This window comes from Saccopteryx bilineata, chromosome 2 (assembly GCF_036850765.1).
Source record: "Saccopteryx bilineata isolate mSacBil1 chromosome 2, mSacBil1_pri_phased_curated, whole genome shotgun sequence".
Classification (NCBI taxonomy): Eukaryota; Metazoa; Chordata; class Mammalia; order Chiroptera; family Emballonuridae; genus Saccopteryx; species Saccopteryx bilineata.
Window position 1 is genome coordinate 349,970,469 of NC_089491.1, and position 26,204 is coordinate 349,996,672.

The following is a 26,204-nucleotide window of genomic DNA, read 5'->3' on the forward strand; positions in this document are numbered from 1 at the left end:
AATGAGCCTGCGCTCAAGCTGGCGACCTCAGGGTCTCGAACCTGGGTCCTCCTCATCCCAGTGCGACGCTCTATTCACTGCGCCACCACTGCCTGGTCAGGCGCAGTCTTTTTTTTTTTTTAAGTGAGAGAGAGAGAGAGGGACAGACAGGGACAGAGAAGACAGGAAGGGAGAGAGATGAGAAGCATAAACTTATAGTTGCAGCACCTTAGTTCATTGATTGCTTTCTCATATGTGTGTTGATGGGGTTGGGTAGAGGTTCCAGCCAAGCCAGAGACCTTGGACTCAAGCCAGCAACCTTGAGCTGAAGCCAGTGACCTTGAGCTTCAAGTCAGTGACCTTTGGGCTCAAACCAGCGACCATAGGGTCATGTCTATGAACCCATTCTCAAGCCGGTGACCCTGCACTCAAGCCAGTGACCTCAAGGTTTCAAACCTGGGTCCTTAGCGTCTCAGGCTGAACTGTGTATCCATTGTGTCGCTGCCTGGTCAGGCTCAAATGCAGTCTTGACTATGCCATGATTTTTTTTCTGCTTTGCTTTTTGGATTATTCCTTTTTTCTTTTTCAAAGCTTTAGTAAACTATAGCAGTAGCCTCCTTATTATCTTCCTGGCCTTCAGTCTCCTTCCTTCCCATTCTGGAGTATTTGAAAGCTCACTCTGTTTGCAAAACTACCTGGTTCGATCAGAGAATATCAGAGGAATTGTAGAATCTCAGCAATGTAAAGAATCATAAAAGTAGTTTATTTCACACACTTGTTTTAATTTTCTCTCTATATCTCTGCTGAATAGCTTCTGCCAAGTTCCTTAGGCTAATCTTCAGTTCCTCCAGTGATAGGAAACTTATTCCCTCTGAATGCTGCAGCTCATTCTTTGGACAATTATAGGTTTAAGTCAAATCTTCCTGATGTTAAGGTAGGATATAGTATATATTGAATACTTATAGCTTTTTTTGTGTGTGTGAGAGGAAGGGAGGCAGAGACAGACTCCTGCATGTGCCCTTACCAGGATCCACCCAGTAAGCCCACTAGAGGGGATGCTCTGCCCATTTGGGGCCCTTGCTCCATTGCAACAGGAACTATTTTTAGCACCTGAGGCAAAGGTTATGGAGCCATCATCAGCGCTCAGGGCCAACTTGCTCTAATCAAGCCATGGCTGCAGGAGGAAAAAAGAGAGATAGGAGAGAGAAGGGGAGGGGTGGAGAAGCCGATGGGTGCTTCTCCTGTGTGCCCTGGCCAAGAATCAGATCCGGGACTTCCACACGCCAGTCCAGTGTTCTAGCACTGAGCCAACTGGCCAGGGCCTACTTGTAGTTTCTGCTACATGCTCCAGTTCTCCCCCTCAGAGCATACATCACCCTACAACTTGTCAAGGAATAAGAAGTGTATTCGTACCAGCTTATGATTTAATTGAGACTATAAAACATATACACTAAGCCTGTCCAGGTGGTGGCGCAGTGGATAGAGCATCGGACTGGGATGCGGAAGGACCCAGGTTCGAGACCCCGAGCTCACCAGCTTGAGCGCGGGCTCATCTGGCTTGAGTAAAGAGCTCACCAGCTTGGACCCAAGGTCGCTGGCTCCAGCAGGGGGTTGCTCGGTCTGCTGAAGGCCCACGGTCAAGGCACATGTGAGAGAGCAATCAATGAACAACTAAGAAGTCGCAATGCGCAACGAGAAACTGATGATTGATGCTTCTCATCTCTCTCTGTCCCTGTCTATCTCTGCCTCTGTAAAAAAAAACAAAACAAAAAAACAACAACAACAAAAAAACCATATACACTAAGTAGAATAAAAACCTAAGAACTCTGAGAAGGCAATTTAATAGTGTCAATTGTAACTATGAATGATATTTTTCCAAGTGTCGTCTGACCTGCATTAGAATCACCTGGGAAGGGGCTTGTTAAATAGCCTCGGCTTCCCTCTAGACTTAATGAATTCAAATTTCTAGTAGTGAAGCTGGAAATCTGCATTTTAACCAGCTCCATTGAATGTTGGTGCTCATTCAAGTTTGACAACTGCTAATGTAAGTATTGGAGACTAGGACCCAAAGATGTGACCATAGCTAGCTAGGTGGTATTAACAGTTAGATATGATCAGAATTAGGTGCTCTACATGCCAGGTGGATCCCGATCAGGCACATGCGGGAATCTGTCTGCTGCCCCCCACTTCTCACTTTGGAAAAATTTTTAAAAATAAGAAAAGAATTAAGTGCCCTAAATTAAAGAGGTGATTTCTTAAGGTCAGAAGAACACAAACTGATATTGTGAGGAAAAGGAAGAGTAAATTGTCGACTAGAGAAGACAAGTTGTTGGTTAGTTTGCAGCAGAGGCCTAATAGAGCAGCGAGTAAAATGAGTGTTGAGCTAAGGGACGGAGGAAAAAAAAGAAAGGAAAAGCTGTAAAATCCTGAAACCAGTGAGGATACAGGCTGCCAGGTGGCAGCAAGGCAAGACCTGCTGCAGAAGCATGATCTTTGTCATCAAGAATTCATAAAATACCAGGCCACACCCTGTGAGGGAGTGTAAAAGGGTGGGGGTGTTAGCAAAGATTAGTTTGGTGAGTTGCTACACATACCCATCTTTAGTCCTAGACTATCTAATGAGAAGATCTATATTAAGTCTCAGTTGACTAATTTGGGTATAGACCAGTCAGGTGGTAGACATCTTGCACAGCTGCTTGGAGCTCAGGGTATAGACCTTTTTTACTTTATCGTAATGGAACTCAAAGTGCTGTTGGTATTTTAAAGACAGTGGGGCAACGACAAGTCTCTACTAGACAAAATGATATCCAGAGAATTGCTTATCAAAGACCTGACTGCTAAAATGGGGTCAGAAGTGGTGTTTTTAGTCCTAAGTATTTCCTTCCTTAAAGATTTGATAAATGCAGAGCTATGCAAATGTAGATAATAACCTGTTTTAGATGATGATTGACAATCTTTGAAATAAACAAACAAAAGGCTCCCCTTTGATGAAAGTTATGCTCTAAGTCCTCATTGCTTGGCTGGAAAATTCAAACTGTTTCTTAAATAATCATATCATACTACTAAAATGACAAATTGAATAGAAAAATAATGATTCTAGGAGAAACTGGAATTAAGCAAACTTTAAAATGAAAGATCGGAATATTAATATTAATTTGTGATTGTATCTTCTACAAGTGCATGCACTACTTAAAAATAAGCATTCAAATCTGGTTTGCATAACTGCAGAGAGAAGCTTGCAAGACTTTTGAATATGTCCTGACTTGCCACTAGTCTGTTGATAGCCTTGCTTTTTGGCAAACATGGTGAATCTGTCTGCATTTGAACTGGAAGCTATTTGGGATTCCCCTTGAAACAGCAGTTATCATTCAAAACCCACTTCACACTTCTCTCTCTCTCTCTCTCTCTCTCTCTCTCTCTCTCTCTCTCTTCATTGATTATACTGTCTACAAAACACATTAAACATTCTTTCTTCTGATGCTAATTTGTGATAATTTATGATTTATTATACTGCTAACTCTTGTGTAAAATTGGTGTTTACTATCATTTTTTTCATGTTTGGATACCTAAGAATTGACTGACAGTTCTTTCTCAGTGCAGCTTGCCTCTGATAATATCTCAGGCAAACAAAGAAAATTTCACTGCTTTTTAAGATAGACCATAGCAAATACAAACTTGTCACTTTTTTTTTGGATAGTGTTTTAAAAATTTCACATAGTAAAGATCACTGTTTATTCATTTTATTACAGAAGTAAGGCTATCTATTTTTCATTGAGCTATCTTAAGAAAAGAAGGCCCTGGCCATTTAGTTCAATTGGTTAGAGCATTATCCAGAAACACCGAGGTTGTGGGTTCGATCTCTGTTCAGTACACATATGGGAAGCAGCCAGTGAACGTACAACTAAGTGGAACAACAAATGAATGCTTCTCTCTCTCTCTCTCTCTTTTTCGTCCTTCTTCCCTTTCTTCTTTTTTCTGTTGCTCAAAAATCAATAAATTTTTTAAAAATAAGATTACAGTACCATATGATTTCACTTACATGTGGAATCTAATGAACAAAATAAAATAGAAACAGACTCGTAGACACAGAGAACAGACTGACAGCTGTCAGAGGGGATGGGGGTTAGGGGACTGGGTGAAAAGGGTGAAGGAATAGCAAAGGGAAAAAAAACTCATAGACACAAACAACAGTATGGTGATTATAGAGAGAAAGGGGGTGGGGGAGGGAGAAGAAGGTAAAGGGGGGATAAATGGTGATCGAAGGAGACCTGACTTAGGGTGGTATATACATAATATAATATACAGATGATATGTTATAGAATTATACACCTGAAACATAATTTTATTAACCAATGTTACCCCAATAAATTGAAAAAAAAAATTTTTAAAAAAGAGGTTAGCAGGCCCTGGCCAGTTGGCTCAGCGGTAGAGCGTCGGCCTAGCGTGCGGAGGACCCGGGTTTGATTCCCGGCCAGGGCACACTGGAGAAGCGCCCATTTGCTTCTCCACCCCTCCGCCGCGCTTTCCTCTCTGTCTCTCTCTTCCCCTCCCGCAGCCAAGGCTCCATCGGAGCAAAGATGGCCCGGGAGCTGGGGATGGCTCTGTGGCCTCTGCCTCAGGCGCTAGAGTGACTCTGGTCGCAACATGGCGACGCCCAGGATGGGCAGAGCATCGCCCCCTGGTGGGCAGAGCATCGCCCCTGGTTGGTGTGCCGGGTGGATCCCGGTCGGGTGCATGCGGGAGTCTGTCTGACTGTCTCTCCCTGTTTCCAGCTTCTAAAAACAAATAAAGGGGAAAAAAAAATAATAAAAAAAAATAATAAAAAGAGGTTAGCTCTGATTGGTTGGCTCAGCAGTAAAGCATTGACCCAATGTGTGGATGTCCCAGGTTCAATTCCCTGTCAGGGCACACAGGAGAAGCAGTCATCTGCTTCTCCACCCTTTCTCTCTCCCTTCTCTCTCTCTATCTCTCTCCTCCCCTCCTGCAGCCTTAGTTGGAGCAAGTTGGCCCCATGTGTTGAGGATGGCTCCATGGCCTCACCTCAGGCGCTAAAATAACTTGGCTGCTGAGCGTGAAGCAACGACCCCAGATGGGCAGAGCATTGCCCCATAGGGGGCTTGCTAGATAGATCTCTGTTGGGGCACATGAGAGAGTCTGTCTTTATGCCTCCCACTTCTCACTTAAGAAAAATAAAAACATTTTTAAAAAAGCAAGGTTAAGCCCTGGCCGGTTGGCTCAGTGGTAGTGCATCAGCCCAGTGTGTGGAAGTCCTGGGTTCAATTCCCAGCTAAGGCACACAGGAGAAGTGCCCATCTGCTTCTCCACCGTTCCCCCTCTCCATTTTCTCTTATCTTTCTCTTCCCCTCTTGTAGCCAAGGCTCCATTGGAGCAAAGTTGGCCTGGGCACTAAGGATAGCTTCCTGGCCTCTGCCTCAGGCGCTAGAATGACTCCGGTTGCAATGCAGCAATGCCCCAGATGGGCAGAGCATTGCCTCCTGGTGGGCTTGCTGGGTGGATCCTGGTCGGGTGCATGCGGGAGTCTGACTGCCTCCCCGCTTCTCACTTCAGGGGGAAAAAAATAAATAAGTAAATAAATAAAAAAATATATATATATATATAGAAAGGTTACAATTAGTGTATTAGATAACTTAAAATATTTTTATTTATCCCTTTGATCAGAGGGTCTGTATAAGACTTATTATATTGGATTAGGCCTTATTTAGATTTTTAGATCACAAATCATTTCAGCACCATTTGTAGCACACACCTTAAAACCTCTTAAATTGCCTGACCTGGTGGTGGTGCAGTGGATAGAGCATCAGACTGGGATGCAGACGACCCAGGTTCAAGACCCCGAGGTCGCCAGCTTCAGTGCGGGCTCAACTGGTTTGAGCAAAGCTCACCAGCTTGGACCCAAGGTCGCTGGCTCAAGCAAGGGGTTACTCGGTCTGCTGAAGTCCCGTGGTCAAGGCACATATGAGAAAGCAGTCAATGAACAACTAAGGTGTCGCAACGCGCAACGAAAAACTAATGATTGATGCTTCTCATCTCTCCGTTCCTGTCTGTCTGTCACTGTCTATCCCTCTCTCTTAAAAAAAAAGAAAAAGAAAAAAGAAAAACCTCTTAAACTTCTCACCGCCAAAATTTGCATGATTATAATCACTGCAGATCAACACCTGAGGCTCAAAACAGTATTCCGTATTTTGTACATTGTTGGAAGAATTCTAATTCAAGTGAGAGAGTGGTAGCTAGAAATAAGGTAAAAAGGCATATTATGCTAATCTATCTCAAACTAGGAGGCAAAGGATGGGCTGTGATAGTCTAGAACCCAGTAGAATCCCAGTAGAACCAAGTCATGCATCCCAGATGAGTGCCAACAGAGCAGAGTGTGTGTTTCCTAAGAAAGGGGGGTGGAAGCTTTCTGATGTCTGCCAGGGACTCTGAGAATGGTTGCAACTGGGGTGAGAAGGAGGACTTTGGAAAAGAAACATACAATAGAACAGGCAGGGGGGAAGATGATAGAAGGATGTGTACATGTGGAACTGATAATCATGGTAGCTTGGTTGTTATGGATGAACTAGCTACATATTGACCCTAAATGAGCTTGGAAATCTTGAGAAACAGGTATAGATTGATTGCCCAAGGCATAAGAAAAACAGGCAGGAGTGAGTCTGATATTAATCCACAGGAAGGAGAGAGAGGAAAGCCATGGAGAATCCCGATTTACCAAACAGTAGTCAAATCTTTGTGCAAATGATGTGGTCCACCTCTTTTACTATTAATTTAACTAGAGGTTCGTCATTGGAATGGGTATTGTACAGTGTGTCCATAAAGTCATGGTGCACTTTTGACCTGTCACAGGAAAGCAACAAAAGGTGATAGAAATGTGAAATCTGTACCAAATAAAAAGAAAACCCTCGCAGTTTCTGTAGAATAATGTGACGGCATGTGCACATGCGCAGATGATGACTTAACACCATGTAGACAGCGGAGCAGCCCACGGCCATGCCAGTCGAGATGTGGACGGAACAGAGGAAAGTTCAGTGTGTTCTGTGGCTCGCTAAATTCGAATCCGTGACCAAAGTGCAACGTGAATATCGGCGCATTTATAACGAAGCGCCACCACATAGGAATAACATTACTTGGTGGGATAAGCAGTTGAAGGAAACCGACAGTTTGGTGGAGAAACCCCGTTCTGGTAGGCCATCAGTCAGTGACGAGTCTGTAGAGGCTATATGGGATAGCTACCTAAGGAGCCCTAAAAAATCTGTGCGTGATCCCACATCGAACTGCACTGAATAGGTATGAAACTGGGAGAGTTTTCCTTTTATTTGGTGCAGATTTCACATTTCTGTCGTCTTTTGTTGCTTTCCTGTGACCGGTCAAAAGTGCGCCATGATGACTTTACGGACACACTGTAGTTTGCAGTATTTAAGTGACAATAGAATTAGATAAAGTATTAGATGGCTATAGTAGTCACTCTCAGAAAAAAATTTGTAAGTAAAATTGTTTTTGTTTTCAAGCTTTACAGTCAGCTTATTAGTTCTAAGTCTCACATGCTAGATGGAAGTCTGTCTCCACTTCATCATTTCTCGACAGCAAGATGATAAAAAATAAGCTAATACTACTTAATAACCAATACTTATGAACTCTTAGTGAGTGCCAGTAAGAATGCTAAGTGCTTTATGTACATTATATTTAATCTTTGTAATAAACTCCTAAGGTTGTTGGCTATTGTTCCTTGATAGAAAGTAGTAGAACCAGGATCTGAATCCAGGCATGCTGACTTTTAAAAGCCCCTGCTTGTAACAGTGTACATAAAACTGAGTTTATTTAATACAGAATAATATAATATATATTATTTTGAGATTATGTCCTTCCTGCCTTTTGATATTAAAATATATTTTATATGAAATGGGTGGTGATAGATGTCAGGCTTGATTTCTTGTTTGTTTAAGAGATCTTGTGTGTGTGTGTGTATGTGTGTGTGTGTGTGTGTGAGAGAGAGAGAGAGAGAGAGAGAGAGAGAGACAGATAGGGACAGACAGGAAGGGAGAGAGATGAGAAGCATTAATTCTTCGTTGTGGTTCCTTAGTTGTTCATTGACTGCTTTCTCATATGTGCCTTGACCTGGGGGCTACAGCAGAGCAAGTGACCCCTTGTTCAAGCCAGCGACCCTGCGCTCAAGCTAGCGACCTTGGAGTTTTGTACCTGAGTCCTCTGCATCCCAGTCCGACGCTCTATCCACTGCGCCACTGCCTGGTCAGGCTGTTTATGAAATCTTTACCTTGCAAAATAAAAACTGAGCAACTCAAAGATAGCACTGCCTCCTAGGTTTTAGTTTTTTGCTAGTTTGTGATATCTAGGTCAGAAGAGTGGGGCTATTAGTAATTTTTAATGTTCTCTAGAGATTTTTTCACTTGATTTACTTCCTAATACGTTTAATCCAGTCAGTCCTCACCTATCTGGCACCTGACCACAAATCATACTTTCATCCTTTTGACAGATATCTATTGTGAAACATAGTTAAAATGTAGTTTTGTGGTTCTTATTCTAGTGAATCATCAAACATACTTTATAACAAGGAGTCTAGAATGAGATATAAGCCTTGTCAAATTCCTTACTGAGCCTGACCAGTGGTGGTGCAGTGGACAGAGCATCAGACTGGGATGCGGAGGACCCAGGTTCGAGACCCCGAGGTCGCCAGCTTGAGCACCGGCTCATCTGGTTTGAGCAAAGCTCACCAGCTTGGACCCAAGGTTACTGGCTCAGAACCAAGGGGTTACTCGGTCTGCTATAGCCCCACGGTCAAGGCACATTTGAGAAAGCAATCAATGAACAACTAAGGTGTCGCAACGAAAAACTGATGATTGATGCTTCTCATCTCTCTCTGTTCCTGTCTGTCTGTCCCTATCTATCCCTCTCTCTGCCTAAACTCTTTACTGAATGTTGTCTTATAGTAAGTTTCCAGTGTGTCATTAATAAATCCTTAGTAAACAATGGCATTACCATTTGCTATGCTTATTTCTTTGTACATTTTATGTTATTTGTACCTTCAGTAATAGCTATTACTTAATGATATATTAAACATTAACACTTTTTGTCATCAATAACATTTAGAGAACAAAATGAGAGAGAACAAGAGTGCCCTGCTGGAGAGGAATGAACAGGGGAACCAAAGAAGCTGTCTGGTTTACCTGCTTTTCCTGTCATCTTCCCTGAGTGATTTGTCTGTATGTTGTTTGTGACTTTAGTATCCTTGTTGGTATTTTTTCAACAATCTACCTTTATATTTCTTTGATTCCCTCATTTCCTTCACTCCTTATCAGCTACCCACTGTTTGGTCAGACCCAAGACTGGCTAGGCTTGAGCGGTGTCTGTCTGATCCCCAGTCAAGGCACAGGCAAGATGCGGTCAATCAATGCACAACTACAGTGAAGCAATGACAAGTTGATGCTTCCTCCCTCCCTCCCTCCCTCCCTCCCTCCCTCCCTCCCTCCCTCCCTCCCTCCCTCTCTCCCTTCTTCCCTCCCTCCTTCCCTCCCTCCCCCCTTTCTTTTCCTTTCCTTCCTTTCCTTTCCTTTCCTTTCCTTTCCTTTCCTTTCCTTTCCTTTCCTTTCCTTTCCTTTCCTTTCCTTTCCTTTCCTTTCCTTTCCTTTCCTTTCCTTTCCTTTCCTTTCCTTTTTTCTGTTTCTCCCCTCCCTTCCTCCCTCCCTTCCTTCCTTTTCCTCTTTCTCTGTCTCTCAAAAAAAAAGGTATCTTAGGTACCTTGTTCCAGGCCTTATCCTCTATCTCTGCAGTATGTGTCCCTATTTTTACATTCCTCTGCTTAAAACTTTTGTACCTTTTCATGTGCCCAGAGCAGACATTCAAAAATATTGAACCAGTGCCTGACCAGGCAGTGGCGTAGTGGATAGAGCATCGGACTGGGATGCCGAGGTTCAAGACCCTGAGGTCACCAGCTTGAGCGCGGGCTCATCTGGTTTGAGCAGAAAGCTCACCAGGTTGGACCCAAGGTCCCTGGCTTAAGCGAGGGGTTACTCGGTCTGCTGAAGTCCCATGGTCAAGGCGCATATGAGAAAGCAATCAATGAACAACTAAGGTGTCGCAATGTGCAACGAAAAACTAATGATTGACGCTTCTCATCTCTCCGTTCCTGTCTGTCTGTCCCTATCTATCCCTCTCTCTGACTCTCTCTGTCTCTGTAAAAAAATATATATATATGTTGAACCAGTAGTTCTGATATCTTTTCTGAGTTTTCAGCCTGTATTTTTAATGGACAGTACTGCCTGAATCCCAAATGCCTTATAGCCAAAAACAAAGATATGACTCTGCCCTCCTCTTGCTGCCTTCTTGGTGATCTTCTGAGGGTGTCCTCATTTTACTTCTGTACTCAGGCTGCATACTTTAAGGTCATCCTTGACTCCTCCTTCTCTTATTTTTGTTTGATCTCTAAGTTCTGATGAATATCTCCCACATCTTCCTTTCTTTTTCGACTACTGTTGCCTCATTCCATTCCCAGTCTTTGTCTGGATGATTTCAGTAGTATATTTAAGAGGTTTTTGGTTTTGTTTAAATTAATTAATTAATAATTTGTTTTGATTTGAGAGAGAGAGAAACATCGATTTGTTGTTCCACTTATTTGTGTATTCATTGGTTCATTCCTGTATGTGCCCTGACTGGGAATTGTACTGCAACCCTGGTGTCTGGACCAACTGAGCTACCCATTCGCAGGGCCATTTAGGAGTTTTTAATTTGGATTCCATGAGTAGACCTCAGGGGATGTAAGGATCCTTTCAAAATTGTATGCAAATTTTTTGTACCTGTGCATTTTTTTAGGAAGGTACATTAGACTATTCCATTGGAAAGAAATTGAAAGATAGAATGAGAGAATATGACAATTTAAAAAGTCAGTTTCACGGATCCCTCCTTTTCTTTGCCTGGCCTTTTACTTTTTAGTTCCCTAACCCAGGGTACTGATCTCTGATTATTGAGGAGGCATGTAAGACATAAAGAAATAAAAAGTAATGGCAATCAGTACAGCTCGGCAGTCAGGCAGTCTAGCGGCCAGAGATCAGAGGCTCCCCAAGATCAGAGCCATGCTTTAATGTTCTGGAGAAGCTTAGGAGAAAGCTGGGGCATCAGTAGGGAGGTATCCTCCTGAGCCCTCTGGTCCCATTTGCTCATGTACTTCCAAAGGACTTGGAGGGATATGAAAAGCTTAATTGGTGACAATCCAGAGCCAGCCAGTGCAGCAGTGTCCCCAAAAAAAGGTTAGGAACATTTCTTCAACTAGACTTCCACCCTCTACCTTTGTTTGCTAGTCCTTCCTCCACTCTACCACCTGACTTAGTTTTTAAACACATATCTTATTGTCCACCCTCCTTGGATTCATTAAAACATGTTTCATTAAAAATCTCAGAGTTTTTATGAAACGTTAAAAACTCCTGGGCGCAATGTCAGAGGCCTTCCGTGGTTGGGAACCTGTCAGAGTCATCTCCATCACTCCCTTCTCCTCACTTCCAAGGCTGAGCCATGACAGATTGCTACTGGCTGTTTTGAGAGGACAGCTTCCTATGTCCGTACCTCTGCATTCGATCATTCCAGTCTCTCTGTTAAAGGTTCCACTTCCTCTCCATTGCCCAATCATGAACCTTGTACTATCCTTCAAGGCCCAGATTGAGTGTTACCTCTTCCCCTATGTCCATCCCTAATTTTCTGCCATCACCCTAACAGAATCAAGTCTCTCTTGGCTAGGTTCCAAAAACATTTTATACATATCTCTGATAATGTCATATTATATTGTAGATATACTATACTACTAAACCAGGAATGCCCTGCAGGTAGGGATAACTGTTTTCATGTTTGTATCTCTAACACCTAGTTTCATGCATAGTCCAAACAGGAGCTTAATACACTTTTGTTGAATGGAATTACTTATGAAAAGTTTTTATGACTCATTTAAAATTAGAGACCAATGCTTATTTAATAAGTCAGAATAGGCTATAATAATAATGGTAATAACAAAGTCTCATTTCCACTGCTTGTTCAAGTAACTACTTCCTTTGTGGAAGTGGATTTTGAAAATCTTCATATGTCAGTATATATTTTTGATGTGCTTTCTTGAGACCCTCAAAGAATTATAGTGCTAATGCAGACTAGAGCTTCCGTGACATTTCTGTTGATGTTCTATTGAATAGATTCTGTCATTTCAGAGACCTGTATTATATAAAATAAGTCCCATGGAAATGTATTTTTATCTCTCTCAAGCTTCATGGTGATGTTTTGTGAATTGTTTAGTTGTTTTTTTTTTACAAGATCTGAGTCAATTTAATTCAGAACACATTAAATTGACACTTTCCATGTATAAAAAGAGTTAGAGTTAAGATTCTAGTATTTCTAACCAGGCGGTGGCGCAGTGGCTAGAGTGTCGAACTAGGATGTAGAAGACCCAGGTTTGAGACCCTGAGGTCTCCAGCTTGAGCGCGGGCTCATCTGGATTAAGCAAGGCTCACCAGCTTGAGCCCAAGGTTGCTGGCTCAAGCAAGGGGTCACTCAATCTGCTGTAGCCCCCCAGTCAAGGAACGTACTGTATGAGAAATCAATCAATGAACAACTAAGGAACTGTAATGAAGAATTGATGTTTCTCATTTCTCTCCCTTCCTGTCTGTCTGTCTCTATCTGTCCCTCTCTCTGACTCTCTCTGTCTCTGCCACACAAAAAAAAAAAAAAAAAAAAAAATTCTAGTATTTATATATTGTGTAATTTGTTTTGCTAAATTTGCAAAGTCCCAGTCATTTCAAATGTGTTCTTTTGGGCATTTAAATTTAGTTCAGCTATGAAAGTAAACACCATCCCATAAATTAAGAGCTCTAAATAAAAATTTTAAAACAGTCTTCTCTTCATTTTCTTTGAGGTTTTTAGGAAAGGAACCCACAATTTACTTATTCAGCTATTTACTGAGTACATATTATGTGCTAGGCATTATGCTACATGTTTACCTTTTAGGGGTGATGAGATAGTAGCTGCCCTTGAATATTTCACAGTCTAATGGAGAAGAAGGTATATATACAAGTGATTGCAATTTAAACCTTGAAGAAGAGGATGAAAACCTGCTTTTTGAGAACCAATGTTGACGTTGAGAATGGATGTGTCTGCAGACAAATGTGTAGACCCAGAACTCAGGGAGCTAAAGGGAGTCCATAGTCTTTTTTTTTTTTTTTTAAGTAAAATAAGAATGTAGGTCATCTTTAAGAATTAATGGCTAGGGTTAGCGCTTGAAAAGAATAGAATAGTGTACATCTGGATAGTTACTAAGAGGAATGGGAGATGATCAGCAAAAACAAGCAAAGGATGACATGCAGTATTGAGGAAGCAGTGAGATAGAATTGAAATTGGATAGCATGAAATTGTGAGAATATCAACACAGTGGTATAATATTCTCTGGCTGTGCTCTATGACTAGTGTGTAGGTGCAGTAAAGCCCTACTGTGGTCAGGGCTGTGGGGTGGGTATTCTAGGAGATAAGAAGGTCGATGAGTTGAGTCCTTGAAAGAAAGTATAGGTTAATATTGTGGGCAGTATGGTTAGGAGGAAGTTGATGAACTTGGAGAAAGGAAAGAAACTGGAGATGAGGATAAGGCCTGGTAGGTACTTTGTAGGTACTCAGCAAATCTTCATTTTCTTCTTTCTGCCTCTCCTCTCCTTGTACCTCTTTCACCATCATCATCACTAGCATCTGCAGGTGGTTTATATATAGGAATAGTTTCAAAGCATGATGGTAGCAGTTGGCTTATAGGGGAAGATTAGGAAGCAGGTTCCAGAGGCTTCAGCAGATGTGCTCCAGGGAGTTACAGTACTTGGATGCTGACAGTGCTTGGTGGTGCTGACCTCTAGGAGAAGCGTAAGGCTTTTCCTCTCACCTCCCTACCACTCATGCTTGAAGGGTGGGTCAAGGGGAAAGACATTTTATTTTATTGGGCCCTGGTTCTTGGGATAGGAATTTGCTCTGTGATGAGAAAGGTTAAGACTAAGCTTTCAAGGGTTCTCACTAAGTTCCCCTAGTTTCTGCAGGTCATACCATAAGCTTAGATCCCATTACTTTCAGGGATTTAATAGGAAATCTTTTTTGACATAATGATAGAAGTAATGACCTTACTGGCAACCCAAAGGGTCTTCCTTCTCAAAATCTAAAATTTCTAATAGAGTTGGTTGTATCTTTTGATTTCTTTTATATGAGTTATTAAATGCATTGTTACAATTTTTTCCTGAAGATATAATTTTTAAGGCTTTCTTATTTTTTATCTTTTTTGGTGACAGACAGAGAGGGGGACAGATAGGGACAGACAGACAGGAAGGGAGAGAGATGAGAAGCATCAATTCTTCGTTGTGTCACCTTAGTTGTTCATTGATTTCTTTTTCATATGTGCCTTGACCAGGGGGCTACAGCAGACCAAATGACCCCTTGCTCAAGCCAGCGATCTTGGGTTTAAGCTGGTGAGCTGTGCTCAAACCAGATGAGCCCACGCTCAAGCTGGCAACCTTGGGGTTTCGAACCTGGGTCCTCTGTGTTCTAGTCTGATGCTCTACCTACTGCGCCACCACCTGTTCAGGCTAAGACTTTATTTTCAAATAAGGATAAGCTGTTTTGGGGGGTTTGTTTGGTTTTTTAAAATGAAAACACGCTTTATATTTCATTTCTAGAAATTTTCTTTTTTGACCACAGTTTTGAGTGTAACACTGAAATCTAATAATTCATTGTATCACAGCATGCTTTTTTTGGTGTAGGAGAAATTTAAAAACTTATAAAGTCATGCATATGAACTGTGAAACTGCTAGAAAGGTGAGAATTTTTAGAATGAGTAAATAGAAACCACAAGTCATCCAATTCTTAAAAAATGGAGTAAATGCTCAGTTAGAATTGGCTAAAGAAATCCTGGGCATCTAGATCATTAGTCTTGCTATTTTGCTATTAATGAAGCCTTTAAGGCATTGAGCAGTACTTGCCTTGAAAAGAACTTTCTTCATCTGGGTGGTTCTGAGAAAGCATGTGCCTCACTTGGCATTAGCCACATGAATTAGGACATTAAACTTTACCCACAAAGTCTGTAATATCCATCTGGATCCTATGGATTGTTCCCTATATTGTCCAACTCAGACATGTTTGCCCTTTCTTCAAGTGCTTGTATTGACAAATTGACCTGTAATTTCTATGACTAAGAGAGAGTTTCCATAATCTATTATATCATAATAGATTTGTGTTAGGTTATATTTACCAAAACAAACAAATAAACAAATCAAAACACAGCTCCCCCCCCCAACTTTAAAATTAGTTCCTAATTAGGCATTTAGTTAAAAGAGACAGAGTTTAAAGTATTTGTTCTAAATGGTAGTTCCAATATACTTTCCCAAGGACCTTTAATTGGCAGCTTTCCCTCTCAAATATTGATTGGTACTAGTATAGTAATTGTTTCTGATTTTTTTTTTAAAAAAAGGAACTTCTTTTGTTTATTCTTGTTCTGTTTATGACATGAGGATATTAATGTATATTAGTGGAACTGTATTTTTCATAATGTGCATATGAAGAAGAAAGGAAACTTTCCTTTAGATATCTTATTTGGATTTTAGTTAGTTGATATGACTGTTTTCTTTTCCTTTATAGGTTGCAAACACGTTAAAGGCATCCTGTTATATGGGCCCCCAGGTTGTGGTAAGACTCTCTTGGCTCGACAAATTGGCAAGATGTTGAATGCAAGAGAGCCCAAAGTGGTCAATGGGCCAGAGATTCTTAACAAGTATGTGGGAGAATCAGAGGCTAACATTCGTAAACTTTTTGCTGATGCTGAAGAGGAGCAAAGGAGGGTAATGTTAATATAATTCAGTAAAAGTTTATTATCAGTTATATGATGAATGAAACCCAGAGTTATGGTGGAAAACTTGTTAGTACAATCTATATTTTGAAAATTTGGGGGTAAAATTTATTTAGTACCAAGTTATGTCAACCAGGATCATGGGGGATTTACATGACATGAGCAGATGTCATTACCTATATGTTCATAAGACAAAGATAGATGATTGTATAAACCAAAAATTTTTCAAAAACAGATTATAAATATATTTTCAGGTGATACTTTTATTCCACATTACATCCAGAGATTTGAACTCACCCTTTGGAGAAGGGAGAAATTAAATCCATAAAGGGACTTCTATAATTATGTTTATGTTGGGTTCATTTGCAGAAAGCTAACTCACTTACTACTGAGTCAGCTAAGTATAGAGTGACAGATAAGAGTTTTTAGGTCTCAAAGGCAAGCTTGATTTAGATCTTAGAAAAAAATAAAATTAATTAAAAGAAAACCAGGGTTTACTAATTGTGATGGTTAATTTTAGGTGTCAATTTGACTAGGCCTTAGGATGCCCAGACGTTTGGTTAAACATTATTCTGAGTGGGGAGGGGGTGTATTTCTGATGAGATTACATTTCACTCAGTAGACTGAGCAAAGCCATTGGCCTCCTTAATGTGGATGGGCTCTATCCAATTAGTTGAAGGCCTGAATAGAACAGAAAAATTTGTAGATCTTAGGACTTGTCAGCCATCATAATTCTGTTAGTCAATTATCTATATATATTTTTTCAGGGGACTAATAGGATGGATCTTGATTCTGTTACACTGGAAAACCCAAACTAATAGACTAATATTACATATTTATTTTATTGACAGTATTTAAAAATAATGTCATAGGATTTTTGTTTCTGGCAATACAATAGACTAGGCAACTTGAAAACCTTCCTTCTACAATAACTTTCATATGCTGGGTAGAATATATAATTCATTGTAAATGTATAATTGGGCTCTCAAAAAAGAAATCTCTAGAAATGAAAACTCTGAAAATAAGAATGATAAAGATATGAGCTGAAGCTTTGGTTTTGGTAATGTATGAGTTTGGGGAAAATAAGTCTTTGAACCCACTTAATGTATGGACCAGGAACTGAAACCTTCAAAGGGGTTGTATTCCCAATGAAAAGAATGGACTAGAGATTTGCCTACTAGCATAGAGAAAAAACAAAAACATTTAACTGTCTACCTGGGTTCTGAAGTGGGAGCTGAGGATTCTAAACCATGGATCCTTGACTCATGCTTAGAATTAAACACACACACACACACACACACACACACACACACACACATATCTCATCTATGATCTGGGGCCCCCAAGCTGAGAAAATAGTTTAAAAATGAATCCTGGGTTAATGATACCACAGGTTGTTAGATATATGCAAACCCAAGGAATAATCCAACAGCCAAGGCTGCAAGAGGTTCTCATAGGGGAAGCTAAAATAGCTTCAGTAAATGGAACATGTATCATTGGGCTCAGCATCCCGGTTAAACATAAGCCAGTAGTTTCAGCTGAAGAGAGAAGTGCTAAACAGAAGAATAGATCTAAAGAAATCACCCAGAATATAGCTCAGAGAGATAAAAGGATGGAAAATATGAAAGAGAAGTTGAGGTAACAGAGTTCAAGTAAGAAGCCCAAATAGAAAGAATAGTGTAGAAGCAATATTAAATGATAGAATGGTTGAGAATTTTCTGGAATTGATAACACCCATAAATGCTCAGATACATATAGCACCATGAACTCTAAATAGGATAAATAAAAATTATTTTTAGACCCATTGTAGTGAAATGGGAGATGTAAAAAAAAGTGTGTGTGTGTGTGGGGGGGACATCTTTAATATTAACAAAAAAGAAATGGTGATAACATACAGATAGAGATCCATTATGTTGACAGCAAACTTTTCAATGACAGCAAGAGAGACCAGAAAGCAGTGGAACAGTGTCTTCACAAAGCTAAGTGAAAATAACTGTCAACTTAAAATTTTATACCCAGTTTAATTCTCATTCAGGAAAAAAGGTGAAGTAAAGATGTTCTTTCAAGCAAAGACTAATAGAATTAGCTAGTCACAGAAGCTTGCTGGAAGAATATGAAGGAGAATGTACTTGAAACTGAAGGAAATTGAACCCAAAAAGAAACAGTGGGTGTAAAAAACAACGATGGACAATGAAACTAGTAAAAATGTACATAAAATCTGGAATTTCTACTTTTGGTAGAGGAAGATTCAGTAACGAATCATGCCTGTCACTGAAGACTACCAGAAAAGCTCAACAAAATATTTAATTATTTTTTCCTTGAAGATATCAAAGGACTTATAAGATCTAGGGGAAGAATAGAGGCCCAGATAAAAAAGATTCTAGTACATGGAGGCTCAGGAAAAAAAGGTTACTGTTTTTCTGGAGATATTAGCCAGTGCTGGAGTTTGTCACTAAACAGCTAGGCAGCCCTTTTGGTAGGCTAGTGGGAGTGGCAGGTACAGAGATTAGGACCTATGGTCCACAAAGAGGGAACACCTGATAAATATGCCTCATTTTGAGTTGGGACCCTGAAGGGCTACATCATAGGAGTAAGGGATAACTAGAAGTAGACATGCTCTCGAAAAGGCTACAGATCAGCTTTGAATCATGACATTTTCCAAAATTGGATTGAGAGTCCCTGAATCACTATTGCCTCAGACATCTGGCAGAATTATAGACACTTCCTAGAGTAAGGTAATATCATGCAGAGTTTTCAATTATTTCTGTAGTTTGGAAATGAAATGTCTGGTGTATGATCAAAAGCAATCAGACGCACAAACAACATGAAGAAAAAGAAACAAAAGATTATAGAAATTGGGCCTCTGGATATTGGAATTCTCAGATGCAGACTTTTAAAATAACTGTTCTTATCATATTCCAAGAGAAACAAGATTGAGAATTTTGGCAGAGCACTAGAAACTAAGAAAAAGTCAAATGGAAATTCTGGGCCTGACCAGGCAGTGGCACAGCGGATGATAAAACATTGACCTTCAATGCTGAGGACGCATGTTAAAAACTCCAAGGTCACCAGCTTGAGCTCAGGGTCACCACCTTGAGCACAGGGTCACTGGCTTGAGTGTGGGATCATAGACATGACCCCATGGTCGCTGGCTTGAAGCCCAGCATTGCTGACTTGAGCCCAAGTTCACTTGCATGAGCAAGGGATCACTGGCTCTGCTGTAGCCTCCAAGTCAAGGCACATATGAGAAAACAATCAATGAACAACAAAAATGCTGCAAGAACAAGTTGATGCTTCTCATCTCCCTCCCTGTCTGTCCCTGCCTCTCTTGCTCTAGAAGGAAGGAGGGAAGGAGGGAAGGAAGGAAGGAAGGGGAAGGGAAGGAAGAAAGAAAAGAAAGGAAAAGAAAAGAAAAAGAAAAAAGAAGGAGGGAGGGGAAGACATTCTGGGAATGAGAAAGTCATTAACTGAAATTAACTCTCAAATAGATAGCTTTAAATATATTAGACACATTTGAAGAGAGAATTAATGAACTGAAAGATTAGTTAGACAAAAATAACCAGAGACAAAGAAGGAAAGTAATGAAGAAAAAGAATGCTGTAAGAATATCTTTAAAGTTCCAGAAAGTCAGGAGAAAGATGATGGAAAAAGGAGTATCTAAAGAGAAAATGGTTTAGAACTATCCAAAACTGATGAAGAACATTAGTCTATAGATTCCAGAAGTGATATGAACCTCAAGCAAGGGAACTACCAAAGAAGTTTACACCTATAGTTAATCATTGTTAAACTTCTGTAAATAAAAACAGAGAAAAATCTTAAAAGCAGCTAGACAATAAAGAAAGATTACCTTCAAATAAACAACACTTGGCTGACAGCTATCCTCTTAACAGAATGATAGAAATCAGTTGCATGTTGTTTTTAAAGAACTGAAAGAGAATAAACTGTCAATTTAGAATTTTATATCCAGCAAACTGATAAATTGTCATGTATATGTACAATGAAGTATTAAACAGTAATAAAAATAAACAGACTGGCTACACACAATTTTGAATTTCACAAATAAATAAATATTCAAGAAAAGAAACCAGACAAGAAAGAATACTTACTGGATGATTCCATTTATATAAAATTCAAAGTGTAGTGTTTAAAGACATATGCGGCCCTGGCCGGTTGGCTCAGTGGTAGAGCGTCAGCCTGGCGTGCAGGAGTCCTGGGTTCGATTCCCGGCCAGGGCACACAGGAGAAGCGCCCATCTGCTTCTCCACCCCTCTCTCTCTCCTTCCTCTCTGTCTCTCTCTTCCCCTCCTGTAGCCAGGGCTCCATTGGAGCAAAGGTGGCCCGGGCACTAGGGGTGGCTCTATGGCCTCTGCCTCAGGCACTAGAATGGCTCTGGTTATGGCAGAGCATTGCCCCCTGGTGGGCATGCCAGGTGGATCCTGGTTGGGCACATGTGGGAGTCTGTCTGACTGCCTCCCCGTTTCCAACTTCAGAAAAATATTTAAAAAAAAAAAAAAGAAAAGAAATAAAGACATATGCTTAGGTGGTTAAAGTATAAAGGAAACTGAAAAATAATTACCATAAAATTAGATTGCGTTTGCCTATGAGAAATGGTGGTAGAAGGCTATTTCTTGTTATGGTTATTTGGACATTCATTTTTTGACAATTCATTTTTTGACATTCACATTTTGTGAACTTTGTGCTGTACTTCATATAAAAATGTTTAAAAGAGGTAAATTTAAGAAAGCATACACTATATCAAGGATATTTTGATGCACTGATGTAATAAAAGATGGAGGAATACTGTCATGTGTCCTTTTAGAAAAATGAGATGGCTTAGTTTTTTATCACAAAATACAACACATTGAGGACTTTTTGTTGAATAAGTAACAGGATGAAAATGGGATATTTTCTTTTTGTCATATTTCCTTTTAGAGATACATTCATTCATTCTTGAGTTTAAGAAAATTTATGTAGAATATCATTATTTGAAGGCACATATTCTGAGATTTTACTTATAATGACCAATTTTACCATTTTCATTAGAGTCTCAAGTGCTATCCCACTCTTTGCATTCATCTTTGGAGTCACGTAATTGTGAAATATCTTTCTCCATTGATTTTCTTTCCTCTCTTTCTCCCTCCCTTCCTCCCTCTCTTCCTCCCTCCTTTTCTCTCTCCCTTCTTCCCTCCTTTTTGCCATTATCACCAGGGCATTTTAAATATCTGAGTTCTCTGCCTGACCTGTGGTGGCACAGTGGATAAAGCATCAACTTGGAACACTGAGGTTGCTGGTTCAAGGCCCTGGGTTTGCCTGGTTAAGGCACCTATGGGAGTTGATGCTTCCTGCTCCTCCCCTCTTCTCTCTCTCTCCCCCGTGACCTGTCTCTCTTCTGTCTAAAATGAATAAATAAAGTCTTAAAAAAAATTTTTTTTTGGCCTGACCTGTGGTGGCGCAGTGGGATAAAGCGTTGACCTGGAAGTGCTGAGGTCGCCGATTCAAAACCCTGGGCTTGCCTGGTCAAGGCACATATGGGAGTTGATGCTTCCAGCTCCTCCCCCCCTTCTCTCTCTCTGTCTCTCCCTCTCCTCTCTAAAATGAATAAAATAAAAAATTAAAAAAAATTTTTTTTTAATCTTAGTTCTCAACTGTGTTCAGGTAAAACTAACACGCAACAAAGGTGGTGAATGATGTCTCCAGAATTCTTTTATACCTTCTTGAAAGATGATGCACTACTTTGAAGAACACTAAGAAAACTGAAGGATAATGTCATAGTGATATTTATTTCACTATTGCATCATTGTAAGCAGTTTTATCATTTTTTCATTTTCTTATTATTTTAATATTTTTAGCATAGTTGGGAATTGATGAATAATGATGGTATAATTTCTAGAATGTTGAAATAGCATAATATAGTTTAGATTTATAAAAAGATCCAGTGGACCCATGTGATAATTTCCAGGTAGAATGAGTGTTATTTTATTTTTTTAAATAAATTTTCCTTTTTGGTCCATGGAAGATGTCTAAGAGAAAAAAGTCATGGTCAATCTTTATAAATAAACTTGCAAACAGTTTACATATGACACTATTAATGATAAAACTGAGTAGGCAAAGAATGTCTAGGTAGATGTTTATTATAGCCAGCCTTTTCAGTTATACCTTTCTCAGTTCTTACATCCAAAAATGGCTTGGTGTACTCAGCTAATGACCCCAAGGAAGATATATGTGTGTTACGTAATAAAGAAAAGCATCACCTCTGTGAATCTGGCCAGTCCAGGCTGACGGAGATGAACACTTGCATATAGGTCAAACTAGTTAAATATAGAACGGTGGTTTTTTGTAGCCTGTTGCCAGGAGCTCAATAGCATCAGCTCTGTTTCTATGGGGGAAAACTTTGCAAATGGTAAGAACAGCGAGAGCTAGAAGCCAGCGAATTGAAGAGGATTGCACAGTGAAAATTTAAACTTTTGGTATAGGGTTTATTGCTGATTCAGTTACATTAATCTGTGAACATTAATTTTGACATCTTCCTTACCAGACTCCTAATTTATTGCAATAAGAACTTGGCTTTATTTAAGGAACACACCTGTAAAAATTGATGTTATTATGTTGACTAGATTGGGGGAAGGGACCTGATGACAGGTCACAAGATTAGTAAGGTTCTGAAAAGGTCAGAATTGTACTGAATTATGCTTAGGACAGATTGCTGCTGTGATCATTTAATCAAACACAGTGTTCTTATTGTCTCTGGCTTTCCTTCCATATAGATGATTTTTGGAGTTGGCCTGAAAAGGAAGTCATGAAACCAGTGACAACATAAGGCACATTGACAGCAAAATTCATATACATAGCAGTTTTTTGTTTCATGCTCTATTGGCAGAGAACCTTGAATAAAAATGTCTTACAAAAATAACGTAGACTCCCACAGTATTTTAGTCACAAACAGGAAAGTCCTTGTTTTGTACTGAGGATGGCAAAAATTAATACCTTACTATATGGAAGTGTTTGGTAAAACTAAGGTTGTAGTTCCAGTTCCTCATTCTCAGTCTTTTCTACAGAGGGAAAGATGGATAGTTTTGGGTGTTGAATTTTTTTTTAAACAGCAAGCCATCACCACATCTATTCAAAAATATGATGATATTGAGAAATTAATTTTTTTCAGATGTGAATTTAGTTTTTAAAACATTTGTGGAAGGAGAACAATTTGTAAGTAATGTTCAGGAAAAAAATAATAAAACCTTGTTAAGTTTTGGAAACCTTAATGAGCACATGACTTATCAATCATCTTGCATAGTGTTACATTAAAGAATAATACTCTAAATATGAATAATAGAATGTATTGTAAGATATTTTATCTGTGTGTCTATTATTATCATATGAAGTAAAATTGACTTTTTTTACTCTGGTGTACAGTTTTATGAATTTTAGTATGTGGATAGTTTTATGTATCCACCACTAAAATCTAAATACAGAACATTTACATCACCTCCAAAATTCTCTATTGCGATCCCTTTATGGTAATTCCTGCTAACTACTGATCTGTTCTTCCACCCCTATAGGTTTGTTTTTTTGAGAATGTCATATAAATGAGAACTTAGAATGTGACCTCTTGAGATTTGCGTCTTTCACTTGGCATATTTCCTTTGAGATTCAGACAAGTTTGTTGCATGTTTCAAAAATCCCTTTTTATTTTTGAGTACTATTCCATTGTATGGATGTACTACAGTTTGTTTATCCATTCACCCATTAAAGGGCATTTGGGTTGTTTCTAGTTTGGGGTAATTACAAGCAGAGCTTCTATAAACTAACGAGTAGAATTGCTGAATCAAACAGTGCTTTATCTGGTTTCAAATTTTTAAAAACTTATCTATTTAGGTTTGTTTAGACCCAGTCTAATGTCCTTCAGGTCATTTTTGGAACTGTTTTTCTTCCTACTTCTGATACGACGTTTTATCTTTCATCTTTGTCGTGTTTCCGTGGTCCCCCTTTACTTCAGGTTGCTTTTATTGTAGGCATCAATTTGTCTTCAGGAGGTTCATTGCAACAGCATACATAATACTGAAAACTTAGAAATTATTAAAGATCTGTTGTAAAGAATTAATGTGGAGTGGGGAGTTAAACTGTAAAGCCAGTCATATGTGAAATGTGGGGACATTAAAAAGTATATAGTAAAAAAATTAAAAAATAAAATAAGTCATATGTATAGTTGTATTTATAGGCATGGAAATGAGCTTAAGGTAATGTCTGGACTAGAAAAAAAGCAGGATATAAACAGATTACATAACATCAAATTCATCATGTTAGTTTTTTTCTAGCAAGTTGAATTTTGGGTGATTGATTTCTTTACATTTTTCCAGATTTTTTTTTTTTACAGAGACAGAGAGTCTATCTCAGAGAGAGGATAGATAGGGACAGACAGACAGGAACAGAGATGAGAAGCATCAATCATCAGTCCTTCGCTGTGACACCTGAGTTGTTTATTGATTGCCCTCTCATATGTGCCTTGACTGTGGGGCTACAGCAGACCGAGTAACCCCTTGCTCGAGCCAGTGACCTTGGGTCCAAGCTGGTGAGCCTTGTTCAAACCAGATGAGCCCACGCTCAAGCCGGCGACTCTCCGCATCCCAGTCTGACGCTCTATCCACTGCGCCACCGCCTGGCCAGGCTCCAGATTTTTGTATCATATATTTTGTAATAAGAAACAAAAATAACTGTTTAAATTTGTTTTCTGTTTCTGGTTGAAGATCTTGTTGAGTTTTGGGGGAGATTTATCGGTATCGCTTCCTACCCCGCCATTACTCTGACGTCATCTCCCTGTTTAAATTTGTTTTCAAAGTTAATGTTCAAGAGAATATCAGATGTGATGAGCTCCCAATTTTGTAATTAATAAATTTAAAATATAGATATAAATCTGCAGAATGTTAATGGCAGATATCTTTAGGTGATATAGTTTATTTTTAACTTATTTCTACAACTTTTGCTCAGTTAACTTCTAGTACTTTTATAGTAAGTTTTTTTTTAAATCTATTAAAAAAAGATCATATCCTTGCCAGAGGTTTAATGAATACCAGCCATATATAATCCTTAATTTCATTGTGCCCATCTTATATTATTCATATATTGGTCATATTTATGTTATGTTTATTCTCACCTGTTTTATTTTAAGAAAAAGAATATTTCTAGAGTTCACTTCTCCCTTTGATTTCTGATAAGAATTAAATTACTTAAATATAAACTGTTAAATGGTCCATTTAACTTAGCCTAATCAATTATTAGCATTTAAAAGTATTTGTATATATCAAAATTTAAAAATATATAAACAAATTTATTTTAACAGTGATTCTATATTCAGTAAACTAAAACAGAAAACATTATGCAGAAGAAACAGCACCCCCTTGACTGTGTTCTTTTTATAAACAGTGTCTGTTCTCACTTTACTGTTAAAAAAATAATATTTTCAAACAAAAAGAAAAATAAAATAAATAAAATAAATATTTTCATGTGATGTAACTGAATATGAACCATATTTAATTCTTCCCTCCCCCCCCCCATTTTCCCAATTCCCAGTGGACCTCTGGGTTACCATTTAGCTGTACAGTGTGACAGACAAATAAACATTAAACCTAATGTTCCTGGGACAGTCCACTCATCAAAAGTCAGGGAAAATGGGAGGGAGTTGCCATTCACTGACTTAAGAAATGCATCTGATAAGTTTAAGAATTCTTTCAAATAGTGAGATAAGAAATGGGTATGAATCAACTGTTACTTATATTATGGACTTTTCACTTTCATCAGTGTATAATGTGTCTGTTTGTTTTTATGGCTATTAAATAAGAGGTTCTGGATGGGTTTGCAGGTTACAGAATTGCAAGAATGCAATTCTCACACCTTTGAGAGGGCAGCAACTGTGATGAGATTTGCTATATTAGTCAACATGGAGTGAAGCCCATCTATGGAAGGCTTTGCTTTGCTTTGCTTTGCTTTGCTTTTTTGATTAGTTTGTTTAATAATATATTAGAATTATTTGAATTATATGACCTTTAATATACTTTCTTCCTTTACCAGCTTGGTGCTAACAGTGGTTTGCACATTATCATCTTTGATGAAATTGATGCCATCTGCAAGCAGAGAGGGAGCATGGCAGGTAGCACGGGAGTCCATGATACTGTTGTCAACCAGTTGCTGTCCAAAATCGATGGGGTGGAGCAGCTGAACAACATCTTAGTCATTGGTATGTTTGCTGGGGGGGAAAAAAAGTGCCTGACCGGGCGGTGGCTCAGTGGATAGGGCGTCGGATTGGGATGCAGAGGACCCAGGTTCGAGACCTCGAGGTCACCAACTTGAGCGTGGGCTCATCTGG

At 39.3% G+C, this 26,204-nt stretch overlaps 1 protein-coding gene across 1 annotated transcript in view; it reads left to right on the forward strand.

Moving 5' to 3' along the window:
* Nucleotides 1-26,204, forward strand: part of NSF (N-ethylmaleimide sensitive factor, vesicle fusing ATPase) — a 156,338-nt gene that overhangs the window by 61,123 nt on the left and 69,011 nt on the right. The window contains exons 9-10 of the mRNA XM_066262705.1: nt 15,640-15,839; nt 25,910-26,075. Coding sequence (XP_066118802.1) covers nt 15,640-15,839; nt 25,910-26,075 — 366 coding nt within the window. The remainder of the gene's footprint in view (nt 1-15,639; nt 15,840-25,909; nt 26,076-26,204) is intronic.